At 38.7% G+C, this 13,692-nt stretch overlaps 1 protein-coding gene across 2 annotated transcripts in view; it reads right to left on the bottom strand.

Moving 5' to 3' along the window:
* The window catches only part of LOC105468004 (cyclin Y like 1), a 45,170-nt gene that overhangs the window by 11,657 nt on the left and 19,821 nt on the right, over positions 1–13,692 (bottom strand). The window contains exons 4-7 of one of the 2 annotated variants that reach the window (XM_011717882.3): positions 7,722–7,822; positions 4,650–4,685; positions 1,058–1,109; positions 212–331 (exon numbers count right to left, since the gene is read on the bottom strand). In XM_011717882.3, coding sequence (XP_011716184.1) covers positions 212–331; positions 1,058–1,109; positions 4,650–4,685; positions 7,722–7,822 — 309 coding nt within the window. The remainder of the gene's footprint in view (positions 1–211; positions 332–1,057; positions 1,110–4,649; positions 4,686–7,721; positions 7,823–13,692) is intronic. The other variant, XM_011717883.3, reaches the window with a different exon arrangement.

The following is a 13,692-nucleotide window of genomic DNA, read 5'->3' as shown; positions in this document are numbered from 1 at the left end:
TAGCAACTGTTCTGTGATGAGAAAAGCAATGGAAACATGTTCAACCATAATGATGATTAAATGTGAAGGTACATATTTACGTTCCTTTGACAGGTTTCTCTTACAAGTTCTGATGATAATTTCAGGAACCTATTTTTATTTGAAAAATAGGACCATACCCTGTATACAAGACTAATTTCTAAAGACGCTTTATAAATGAGAAATATCTTACCAAAGTTACTATTGCACATTCAGCTGTTAGCTGTGCAGCACTAAAAAGAGTACGAACAAATCTGTAAATAAATTTGTGCTCAGGATCATGCTTAAAGTATTCCTCTGGAACTTTTTCTCGCTGAAAGAAGAAAAGATGCAATGTTAGTATCCACTGAAGAAAAACAAATTTTTTTTTTTGAGACGGAGTTTCACTCTTATTGCCCAGGCTGGAGTGCAATGGCATGATCTTGGCTCACTGCAACCTCTACCTCCCGGGTTCAAGTGAGCCACTACACCCAGTCAGCCTAAGTACTCTTAAGACCAGCAGTGTTGACGTTTGAGCCCATGTACCCCTTAAAATAATTCTGGTTGAGTGACATGACTTTCAGTTTTTAAAATATAAACAATTGCATCTTAAAATATCATAATGATTCAAAACTCATCACCATTTATCATTAAGGAAAAATACAGGCACAACTCAGAAAATTTTTATGTTCCTTTCCACTTTCCCTCCACAGAACTCTATCAAAATGTAAACTACTTGTAGGCTCGAAAGTCTTACTAATCGCGGCATGTCATGATCCTCTTAAATAAACTTTGAAAAAATAGTTTTAGTTTCCTGTAACCATAAGGCTCAAAGGCTTCATTGTCCAATACAATAGTTATTAGTCACAAGCGGCTATCATATACCTGAGGAAGTGAATTTTTAAAGGTTCACACCATTTTAATTGATTTAAATTTAAATTGTTTTCTAATAATCTTCATAGAGATCACATTTATTTGTTAGGACTATTTATAAATATCAGCATGAAATAAACATAACTCTATGAGAGAAAAATACTACCTCAAAAAAAGTGACACTTACTGTAAGTGGATGTGATCTCTCATCAAAAATATCCAAGGATCTATTTGCATCTCTATAAAATAAGAATATGCATTGAAGAAGTTAATTCAGGAACTGTTAATACTGAGTAAAATGTCTGCTGGGGGTGGCAGGAGATGCCTCCTGTTTGCTTTGGTGTTTGCTTCGCCAAAGCGAACAGTTGTACAAATTCTTCTCCTGGATCCCAGCCTTCAGAGGATTTCCTGACCTCTTTTTACTCAGCACATGAGGTTCTGTACTGTGAAGTCTTTTCTACAATGACAATTCAGAATTGCCTTTAAGTGTTGGCCCTCCCTAACAGGCAATGGTAATAAAGTGTATTTTCACTCTTCTAACCCCTCATTGGAACTCAAGAACATTTTACAAAGCAGTAGTGGTGGGCAATAAAATCTTCGGAACTTTAATGACTGTGAATGAGATTCAGATTTCCCAGGCTTTTCCTCTCTAGTTCTCTGTATTACATTCTTGACATATATTTGTTTATTTTAAGTAGTTTGATGAGTTAAAAACTGTATTGCCTTTTTACTTTAAAAGAGACAAGCCTTTGATAATCTTTACAAGTTTATAAAACTAATACATTGTGCTCATTTAATAAAACCAGTGGTTCTCCAAGTGTGGTCTGTGGACTTCTGGAGACCCTCTAGATCCTTTTCTAAGAGGTCCTTGAGGTCAAAACTGTTCTTATAAGAATACTTATTCTGGCCGGGTGCGGTGGCTCAAGCCTGTAATCCCAGCACTTTGGGAGGCCAAGACGGGCGGATCATGAGGTCAGGAGATCGAGACCATCCTGGCTAACACAGTGAAACTCCGTCTCTACTAAAAAATACAAAAAAAAAAAAAAACTAGCCGGGCGAGGTGGCGGACACCTGTAGTCCCAGCTACTTGGGAGGCTGAGGCAGGAGAATGGCGTAAACCCGGGAGGTGGAGCTTGCAGTGAGCCGAGATCGCGCCCCTGCACTCCAGCCTGGGCGACTGAGCGAGACTCCGTCTCGAAAAAAAAAAAAAAGAATACTATTCAACCTGAGAAAGCTGATTGAATATTTAGAAATAAAAATAATTTTTAAAAAAAAGAATACTAAGATATTGCTTGCTTTTTGACTGTTTGACATTTGTAATGAATGTATAACAGCGAAAGTGGGTAAACTGCTGGCTTCTCAGCATGAAATCAAGGCAGTGCTACCAAATTATACTAGTAGTCATTCTATTCTTTACTGCCTCTTGCAGTTTAAGAAAAACACCTGCTTCACTTACGAATATCCTTGATGAAACAGTAAAAATTAATGGTATTATTAAATATTGACCTTTCTTTTTACTATTCTGAGTAAGCAGAAAGTAGATATAAAGTAATTCTGCATAACAAGGTATGGCTGTGTTAAGGAAAAGCACTTGTGATTTAATTGTGAGCTAAACAAGCCTTTTTTTCCATAGAATATCATTTTTACTTGAAAATACGACTATCATTCTCAAAAATGAAAGAAGTGGCCAGGTGTGGTGGCTCATGCCTGTAATCCCAGCACTCTGGGAGGCCGAGGCAGGTGGATCAGTTGAGGTCAGGAGTTTGAGACCAGCCTGCCCATCAGGGTGAAACCCCCAACTCTACTAAAAATACAAAAATTAGCCAGGCATCGTGACAGTTACCCATACTCCCGGCTACTCAGAAGGCTGAGGCAGGAGAATCACTTGAACCCGGAAGGCAGAGGTTACAGTGAGCCAAGATGGCACCAGTACACTCCAGCCTGGGCAACAGAGTGAGACTCAGTCTCAAAAGATAAATAAATAAATAATTTTAAAAAATGAAGTGGGCCCGTCACTTCAAGAAAATAACACTATTTGTTGCAATGATATGATAAAATTCAAGCTTTCAAACTAAAAATCAGGATTTGGAGAAACTTGTACCTTATTATGTAAGTTTAATAGCTTCTCAATACTTAAAAATATTTTAATACAATTGGTGGGGACACTAACAAAAGCGAGCTTTTGACACTGTCAAGAAATGAACCAGGCTGGGTGCGGTGGCTCACGCCTGTAATCCCAGCACTTTGGGAGGCTGAGGCATGCGGATTGCCTGAGCTCAGGAATTCAAGACCAGCCTGGGCAACATGGTGAAACCCTGTCTCTACTAAAAATACAAAAAATTAGCTGGGTGTGGTGGCGTGTACCTGTAATCTCCGCTACTTAGGAGGTTGAGACAGGAGAATCGCTTGAACCCAGGAGGCGGAGGTTGCAGTGAGCTGAGATTGCACCACTGCACGCCAGCCTGGGTGACAGAACGAGATTCCGTCTCAAAAAAAGAAAAAAAAAAAGAAAAAAGAAACGTGAACCAATATTTTCCATATAGCCAATGCATAATATTATAAAAGCAAGTAAGGGGAAATGATACATTTATTGTATAAGACAGATGGGTGAGTACTAACAAAAAATTCATTGATACATGAAATTCCACTGTAACCATTTTAAGAAACTAGCACTTGTGGAGTGTTGGGTAGTATTAAAGAATACTGGCCAGGTGTGGTGGCTCATGCTTGTAATCCCAGCACTTTGGGAGGCTGAGGCGGGTGGATCACCTGAGGTCAGGAGTTCAAGACCAGCCTGGTCAACATGGCGCAACACCATCTCTACTAAAAATGCAAAAATTAGCCAGGCATGGTGGCATGCGCCTGTAACCCCAGCTGCTCGGGAGCCTGAGGCAGGAGAATCGCTTGAACTCTGGAAGTGGAGGTTGCAGTGAGCTGAGATGGTGCCATTGCACTCCAGCCTGGGCAACAGAGCAAGACTCCATCTCAAAAAAAAAAAAACCAAATAAATAAAAATAAATTAAAAAATAAAGAATACCCACAACCATCTGAAAGCTTTAAAAATATACCTTTTACCAACTATGTATTTGCAAGAGGCTAGGTCATCTTCTTATCACTTCTTCAAAACAAATTACAGCTCACTACCAGAGTGCAATATTAGCCATGTAATACACCTACACATGTACTCACTGTATCTAAAATAAAAGTTGAAATTAAAAAAAAAAAACTAATTACAAAGACAGAGATGAGAATCCAGCTGTTTTCTATTAAGCTGGACACCAGAGTTGCAAAAATATAAATACATGACACACATTTTACTCAACTTTGTTGTTGAAGAGAGTTATTTTTCATGAGAAAATATTATTTGTGTTAACAATATTGTTCTCAGTCAGGGGTTATATTTTTGTTGTCACAACCTGGGACAGCTGTTAAATATCCTACAATGCACAGGACAGTCCCCGAAACAAAGACTTATCTAGCTCAAAATATCAACAGTGCCAAGGTTGAGAAACCAAAACTAAATATAGGTTGTTTTTTTTTAAATTCTCAATTTCAATTTCTAATATAATAAATATCAATATAACCAACACAAACAATTACTCTTTGGGATCCTCAGTAATTTAATAGTTAAAACTGTCTTAGGGACCAGAAAAACCACAAATGATTCAGTTCAATACTGTAATAGCACTCTACAGCTTATGATGTCTATAGTTATGACCTAATACTGAACATGCAAAGTAATTAGCTGGAATAACAAGACAGGTTTTAAAGGAGCTCACCTGTTCTTTATGTGGTAATATATTGCTAAGGTCACACTGTGAAAGGAAAAAAAATTATTTTTAACAACTGATTTAAACATTTGTTAGGCCTGAAGACATTTTTTAAATGAGGGAAGGGAGGAACCTCCTAGTGGCCCTGAAATCCTCTAGTTCAGAACAGTACCATATAGGTACTTTCCCTTGTTTTAGTTCCTTTCAGCAAAAATACAAGAACCAAAATGCTAAGTAACATGCTGTTAAAATACATGTTTCTGTTGACTATTATAACATATAAATAATTACATATATCCCCATTTGCTCTTCTGCCCATAGAACCTTTCATCTTATGCAAGTTCTACCTATTTGTATGCACGCTTAAATTTAAACTGTTTGGTTTTTTGGTTATTTTTATTTTTTGCTTTTTAAGTTGTTAGGCTCTGCATTTCAGTTGATTTAATTAACTATCACCTACTCACCCATTTTTCATTATTTCCCCTTAAATAAAAGTGTTTTATACCAAATAAAATCATTTACGATCAATTCTGCATCATTAGTAGAAAATTTATTAGTAAATAAGTGCACACAAAACCAATGATAGGTATAGCTATCCTGAAATAAGCAGTGCTAACAATGCAGCATAAAACTACAAAGTGTAATATTAATGGCAAGTACTTCCACATTGGTTTAAATATTAGTGAACAGACACGACTTTTCAGATATGTTACTGTAGTCCTAAATTACCCACAGATGTTGTGTATCAGGAAACAAGGAGTTGTCTTAGGTAAGCTATATGCTTCCATTTGCCCTCAGTCTCTAAACTGAGGCTCAAAATAATTGAGGGAAGGCAAATCTGAATTTTAAAAGTAAGTCTATACAATGTTAGCACTTTTTTAAAAAAGTCTGTAACATTAGCATCTAAGATGGATACTTCTATAGTGCTTCAAACAGTTTCATGTCCAAATTGATTTTAACATTACAGAATTTCAAGTTATATGCTGAAAAGGACCACAGAACCTTACATGACATTTAATCCAACACCCAGTTTACAGATATGGGAACCAAGGCTTAAAACTGACTTGCCCACGGTCCCACCAAATAGAATTGAGTTCATCCTCCTACACTCAATTAAGCAGTGGTTCTCAAACTTTCTGCACACTGCAATCACCTGAGGAGCTTTAAAAACTGCCTAACTTCCAACTTGAGACATTCTGATTTAATTGGCATTGGGTATGACTTGGGATATGAGAAGTGTTTTTTTGTGTGTTTTGTTTTGAGACGGAGTCTCGCTCTGTCGCCCAGGCTAGAGTAAAATGGCATGATCTCGACTCACTGCAACCTCCGCCTCCCGGATTCAAGCTATTCTCCTGTCTCAGCCTCCCAAGTAGCTGGGATTACAGGTGCACGCCACCACGCCTGGCTAATTTTTTTGTATTTTAGTAGAGACGGGGTTTCACCGTGTTGCCCAGGCTGGTCTCGAACTCCTGAGCTCAGGCAATCTACCCGCCTAGGCCTCCCAAAATGCTAGGATTACAGGTGTGAGCCACCACGCCCAGCCTGAGGGTTGTTTTTAAAGTTCCCCTGGTGATGATTCCTACATGCTGCAAAGTTTGGGAACGACTGAGTTAGGGTTAAGATCAGAATCATCTGGGATGTGCTTGTCCGTGTAATTATGCCTCACATGCCTTCTTCATTTTCCTAAAAGGCTTGTGACTGCCTAGAGATCAAGGGAAGGTGGAGGTGAGATGAATGTGTTTGTAGACATACATTTTGAAAAAAGTTGCTTAAGTGATTCTGATATGGCTCACCCACCCCATGAGAATAAGGCACTATTAAGCCATGATAAACGTTTTTCAAAATCTTTCCTAAAAGTCAATTTGCCCTACTAGTGAAATCTTTATTTAACCAATAGTGAAATATACCAAATGACCATTTCTAAAACTTACTGAGAACAAATTAAAACTTTCTGTACTTCCCAAAGTAGACATCTAAAAATTAAGACTAAAATGGGGGGAAAAAGCATGAAATCTATTATACTTGTTTGAGCAAAGTTAATCTTTAAAACTACTTTGAATCTTACAGAAACATCAGAATCTTTTGAATTCAAAAGAAGCCAGGGACTCTAGCCAAAGTGGACTGGTTTTTTAACTCAAGGATTTAGGATCCTGGCTGAATACAAACATTCAATGATTACTCAGTAGGTGTCAAAGCTCAGGACTTTAGACAGAGTCAGAGTCCAGCTTGTGCTGAAACACAATTCGATTTCAACTACTGTTATAAGGGAGAGAGGAAAGTGACATGATTATGAGTGTAAATTTTTTGCTTTTAAAGTAGAAGTTACTGACAATTGAATTAACTAAAAAAAAAAAAGCTAGTACATTAGAAACAAGTAAGTTTATAAGCTAGTTACGTTTTTAGACTGAAAAGTAAAATTAGGAATAAGGACATTAATATTCTAGTGTAGCACTTCTCAAACTGTGTTCTGAAAATCAACGCTCATAATCGAAGGAGATGTTAATAGTTTCCTGACAACCCCAATGGAGTTGTTTGTTGTTGTTGTTAGTTTTTAAATAAACTTGAAAGGTTCATCTTAGGGTGTTCTGAAAGTGCATCTCAGATTGTGCCCAAGAGGTGCTCATGCACGACAGGGAAAATTTAAATGCAGATACACTGTGGTGCCAGCAGAGGACAAGCTGTTCCTTCTTCCAAGAGTAGTTTCCAAAGCAGTACACATTGTTTTAGGCCTGTAACTCATAACAAACTAATGTTTTTCCAGAAACATCCAATAAAAAGCACCTCTCCTTCTCACATTATGTTCAACACTGTCTTAACATAAATGCATTAAATAAATAGCTACACTTTTCTGGGATTGCTTCTTCACTAACTGGCTTTCCCTTCCACCATGCACCCTAAGATTAAAACAGGAAATGAAAATTCATATTGAGGTCCTTGAAATCAATATATAGTTGACACCAATTTCTTAAACTGATTGCTGAAAAGGACAATCAAATGGCTGAAATTACCGAGGATGGCGAGGATGCTTTTAGCATATAAGGGGGTCTGTCACTTAGCCCTTGGCAGCCTAGTTGTACTCACCATTTTACTGTGGTTCTAAGATTAGGCTGGCTGACTGTGCTGTCATCTAGAAATATTGTTGAGCATGAGCTATACTTTTTAGTAAGCTGCCCTGGAGATACCTGAAGGGGAAGGGAAATAGAAGAAAATGTCACAGTAAGTTAAACCTATAAAAGTGTGGTTTTTTCCTTGGTTAAAATGTCAAATGATAAAGCATTAAGATATTTCTTACACTCCATGAACTGACTTGAGTGTGGTATCATGTGCAGCTCTATGGGAAACCCAGTGGAGGCTCTCCCACAGACAGTGTTTTGAGGAATGGGTTATAAAATGCTGCTCTTGTGATACCTATAATCAAACCTGGCAAGCATCTGTTATGCATTCCCTATATAAATTAATGGGAAAAGTTTACAATAAGATTTGTGTTTCTTTCTTAAGCAATAAAAAGCAGCTGAGATTTTCTATTATTCATTTACTACAGTAAAATGTAATGTCTTAAATCATATTTGCATAAGAGCATTTTATTGCGGTAAATGAAAGCCTAATACTACATTTACTAAGTTACTAATACTAAATGTATTAGTTCAGGAGACAGTATGAGAAACAAGTGTTTCACAGAGGCCCTGTCTGCCAGGGCTGCTCCATCACCCACAGCGAGAGGGGGCCTGTTTTCTTATATGGAGGAGAAAAAGTATCACTTTAATATTCCAAAAAACAGATGACAAAAACAACTTTAGGAATTTAACTTTCACTTCATATTTAAATAAAACTGCCATTACATTACTCAAATGAGAACCTCAGAGAACACTCTCCATTTCAAAATGTTACTAATTTTATTCTATAAGTTATTTGACAGGCATCATGGCACTTGCCTGCCTCACTCATGCTGCTCTGCCTGGAATACCTAGTTCTTCCTCCTTATCCCAATAAGGCTAGCCCCATCTACCTTCTGGGATCCCTTTGCCAGCAGCCACACCAAAAAACATTTCCCTTTTGGTACATTCATCCATCTAATTCACCACTTGTTATATGATACCAATTGCTTGTGGAGTATCCCCTCATAAGAAAGTAAGCTTCTTGCTCCGGGAGTGGTGGCTCATGCCTGTAATCCTAGCACTTTGGGAGACTGATGCGGGCAGATCACAAGGTCAGGAGTTCGAGACCAGCCTGGCCAAGATGGTGAAACCCCATCTCTACTAAAAATACAAAAATTAGCCGGGCGCAGTAGTGCGCACCTGTAATCCCAGCTACTCAGGAGACTGAGGCAGGAGAATTGCTTGAACCTGGGAGGTGGAGGTTGCAGTGAGCCATGATTGCGCCACTGCACTCCAGCCAGGGCGACAGAGTGGGACTCCGTCTCAAAAAAAAAAAAAAAAAAGAAGGTAAGCTTCTCCAGGGAAGGAAGGACTCTTCCTCCTCATACCCCTGGCTGCTGAGCACAGAATTGGGGACAAATTTAGGAGTTCAACAAGTGTTCGACAAATTATTTAAATCAGTTACAATTTGGAAAGTAAATGCTACTATAGACACAAATTAGTAGAATTTATCTGCAGTTGTATCAAGGAGGTGACCATGAACTTTTTGAGCCCTCTAAAAAATAAACCATCTTTAAAACACTTTAGAAGTATCCATTTATTTGGGAAGAGTGCAACAGTCAAATACTGAAACAGCCTGAACTATGTTAAGACAATTCTCTTCCTTAAAAATAAGGTCAGTAACCAAATCTCAGTCATGGAATAGCTGAAAGTAACAGTAGCATTTTTTTAAACCACAGAATACTAATAATTTTAACACTTAAAAAAAAAAAAAAAGACTAATTCAGATGAGCCTTCCTTCTTCCTATTAATATGATAATTTTTACCACGTTGTCACACTCTCCCATCAGTATCCCACACACATACGTAAAGACAGGGCAGGGAGAAGGTCTAGTTGTTGCTTTTAAAAGTGCATGCATTTAAAAATTGCCAGTAGCCAATAATCAGAAATATCCATACAGTGTAACACCATTTTGTTTCAGATGTTTTTACTGCAGTCACTTAATTCTTACTAACAAAAAGTCCCAGATATTCTATTTTTAAAAAGCATTACTATTTGAAGGACCAAATTCTCCTTCAAGCTAGAAATGTTTTCAACTATATCTAAACTCATGTTTAAGCTATATTTAATGTATATAGTTTACATTAACTGTGTGTGTTAATGTATATACTTTTATTGTCTCAAAAAACAAATACAGTATAAAAAATAACAATTGACTCATTCAAATACTTTCATTCAAAGTGGAAGGTGGGGCCGGGCACGGTGGCTCACATCTGTAATTCCAGCACTTTGGGAGGCCAAGGAGGATGGATCACCTGAGGTCAGGAGCTCGAGACCAGCCTGGCCAACATGGAGAAACCCTATCTCCACTAAAAATACAAAAATTAGCCAAGTGTAGTGGTGGGCTCCTATAATCCCAGCTACTTGGGAGGCTGAGGCAGGAGAATGGCTTGAACCTGGGAGGCGGAGGTTGTAGTGAGCCAAGATCGCACCACTGCACTCCAGTCTGGGTGATGGAGCGAGACTTGGTCTTAAAAAAAAAAAAAAGAAAAGAAACCTCTCTGCTAATCAATATGTAGCATGAGACACAGCACTAACTTTCAACTATCCAAATTTTTTGTTATCAAGAGCATCCCTGTATCTCTTGAGACTAGAGGGTGGCAGAATTAAGCTTCTGAGCAAAGCAATTATAGCTGGCAACAGGTAATTCCCCCATCATCTTGTGGGAAAACTCAACAATTTCCTTTATTTTAGGCTAAAGCCTTACCAATGCTGACTTACAACCTCAACAAACTACCGGCAAACATAATAATATAAAATATAAATACTTTTTAAAAAAAAATCCAAACAGCAAAACACTACTGCAAGTTTACAGATGTTATTTCAGGTAGTCACAAAATAGGGACAAAGAATATATCATTCATCTTCATTTAGTCTGCACAAATGACAATCTGTAACAAGAAAGGGAAGGGGTACTGAGTAGACTTAAGGTAGAATAGCAAAGATATAAAATAATCACACTTAGTAGTCTACTGAGTCACAACTGAAACCTTAAAGGTAAAGTACCTGTTGAACTCCTATCCCTACCCACTGACTTTTCCCATTGTGCCTAATGCCTCTTATTTTAACCCATTTAAAATAAGAGGTAAATGCTACTACAGACTCCATCTCAGAAAAAAAAAAAAAAAGAATGACTTTTAATTAACTTAAAAATTCCTGACATTTTGTGCATTAATGAAAACACCTCCATCTATGTTGCACAGTAATGGGACAATATAGCAGGGTGCAGAGTTTGAATACAATTCCTAAGCCCTTAGTAGAAGAGTATAATATGCTTATTATAGGTATAACTAAAAAATGTCTGGATTAGTATCATTATGTTGAATTTAAACTTAGATTTACACTTTAAATAAAGGTTCTAAATTTGGGTTAAACATGGCAGGTTGACCATAAATGTATTTCCTCGCTCTCCTGAAATTTCATTAGAATTAAAGACATAAAATAAAGGTCATACACAGGATCAGGCAACAGGAATGACAGCAGAAACTTTTTCTATTTTATTTTATTTATTCATTTTTGAGAGTTTATTAATTAATTAATTAATTTTTGAGACAGAGTCTTGCTCCGTTGCCCAGGCTAGAGTGCAGTGGTGCAATCTTGGCTTACGGCAGCCTCCACCTCCCAGGTTCAAGTGATCCTCCTGCCTCAGCCTCCTGAGCAGCTGGGATTACAGGCACACACCACCACACCCAGCTAATTCTTATATTTTTAGTAGAGATGGAGTTTCATCATGTTGGCCAGGCTGGTCTCAAACTCCTGGCCTCAAGTGATCCGCCTGCCTCAGCCTCCCAAAGTGCTGGGATTACAGGCGTGAGCCACCGCACCTGGCCACAGCAGATGATTTTTAATAAATCTTGAAAGATGAAAAAGACAATGGAATGGTAACTGATATGGAAGCACAACTTTAGTGCCTAGAGAGAGTGACTGGAACAGGATCAAGTTAGTTTGTCTTGCAGAACCCAAGGCAAGCTCCAATCTCAAAGACACATGGCACCTTGGAAGGTAGAATGAAACATAAAACAAAACCAGCAAGGTCAGTTGAAAACATGTAGTTAGAGTCCCAGGTCCACCTGTCCTCCCATCTTATAAAGAATATATAAGGTCTGGGCTCAGAAATAGTAGGACTGAAATCTGAGAAATGGGAAAAAAAACTACACACTGAGAAGTAGAACTCTACCTCCCTTTTTCCAATTCTGCTTCTGGAAAACAAGCAGCCATGCTTGTACTCCCCAGGTAGAAAACTGGGAGAGTCTTCTCTGAAGAAACTGAACAGTCTCAGAAAAGACGCACCCAGCAGGGCACAGCGGCTCACACCTGTAATCCCAGCACTTTGGGAGACTGAGGTGGGTGAATTTGAGGCCAGGAGTTCGAGAACAGCTTGGCTAACATGGCAAAACCCTGTCTCTACTAAAAAAAAAAAAAAAATTAGCCAGGCGTGGTGGCACACACCTGTAATTTCTGTCACTCAAGAGACTGAGGCACAAGAATTGCTTGAACCCAGGAGGAAGAGGTTGCATCTTGGCAGAGGGCGCTGAGATCACGCCACTGCACTCCAGCCTGGGTGACAGAATGAGACTCTGTCAGAAAGAAAAGCAAAGGAAAGGACAGAACAGGAGAATGGAAAGGGGAAAGGAAGGAGGAAAGGAAAGGAAAAAGGAAAGGGGAAAGGAGAAAAATAAGAAAAGAGAAAAGATAAGATAAGACCCACCAGGTAACAGACGGAGGTCTCCTAAATTAAAGGCTGGCTTGGCCTCCAATGTCCTTGCAGTAAGAACCACCAGTTAACAAAAGTCCTGCTTGCAATTAGAGAAAGCCAGGGACTATCACACATGTGAGGGAAGCCTCCAACAAGAGAGAGCAAAACAATAGGAAAAAGGAATGCATGGGAGTTGTGAAAATCCAGAAGCAAATGAAAACTTTAAAAAATTGTTAAAACACCCTCAAAAAGATGAAAGATTCAATAGAAGGGTTAGAGCATAAAGTAAAAGAATGCCCAACAGGTAGAACAAAAGACTAACTAGAAAATGGGAGAGTGGGGGGGGGGAGACAATTAAAGATCAATGCAGAAACACTGGTCTAAGAAGCTCAGCATCTAAATACTAAGAATATCAGGAAAAAGAAGGAACAAAGAAACAAGAAAATTCTGTAGAAGACATAGTCTGCAGACTTATTGGTCCCAATAAAAAGAAAAGGTCCAGGCTGGGTGCGGTGGCTCAGACCTGTAATCCCAATCCCAACACTCTGGGAGGCCGAGGCAGGCAGATCACAAGGTCAGGAGATCGAGACCATCCTGGCCAACATGGTGAAATCCCTTCTTCACTAAAAATACAAAAAAATTAGTCGGGCCTGGTGGCGTGCGCCTGTAGTCATAGCTACTTGCGAGGCCGAAGCAGGAGAATCACTTGAACTTGAGAGATGGAGATTGCAGTGAGCTGAGATCACGCCACTGCACTCAAGCCTGGCGACAGAGCAAGACTCCGTCTCAAAAAAAGAAAAAAAAAAAAAGAAAAAAGAAAGAAAAGGTACATAGCAAGCCATATTATGAAATTTCAGGATCTCAGGGATAGAGAAGGCACTAAAAAGCTTCCAGAGACATGTAAAAACTGGTTACATGTACTGTATCACACAATGGCAACAGATTCAAGAATACCATAATGAGAACACAATAGAGAAATGTCTTCAGAACTATGAAATTTAGTGTGAACCTAGCATTTTATACTCTAGCATTTTATACTCTAGCATTTTATACTCTTATGAAATAGGAAGCTTTGGCCAGATGCAGTGGCTCACACCTGTAATCCCGACACTTTGAAAGGCGGATGCGGGTGGATGGCTTGAGCCCAGGAGTTTGAGACCAGCCTGAGCAACAGGGCAAAACCCCATCTCGATGGAAAAA

This window comes from Macaca nemestrina, chromosome 11 (assembly GCF_043159975.1).
Source record: "Macaca nemestrina isolate mMacNem1 chromosome 11, mMacNem.hap1, whole genome shotgun sequence".
Classification (NCBI taxonomy): Eukaryota; Metazoa; Chordata; class Mammalia; order Primates; family Cercopithecidae; genus Macaca; species Macaca nemestrina.
This window is presented reverse-complemented; position numbering and strand designations above follow the sequence as displayed.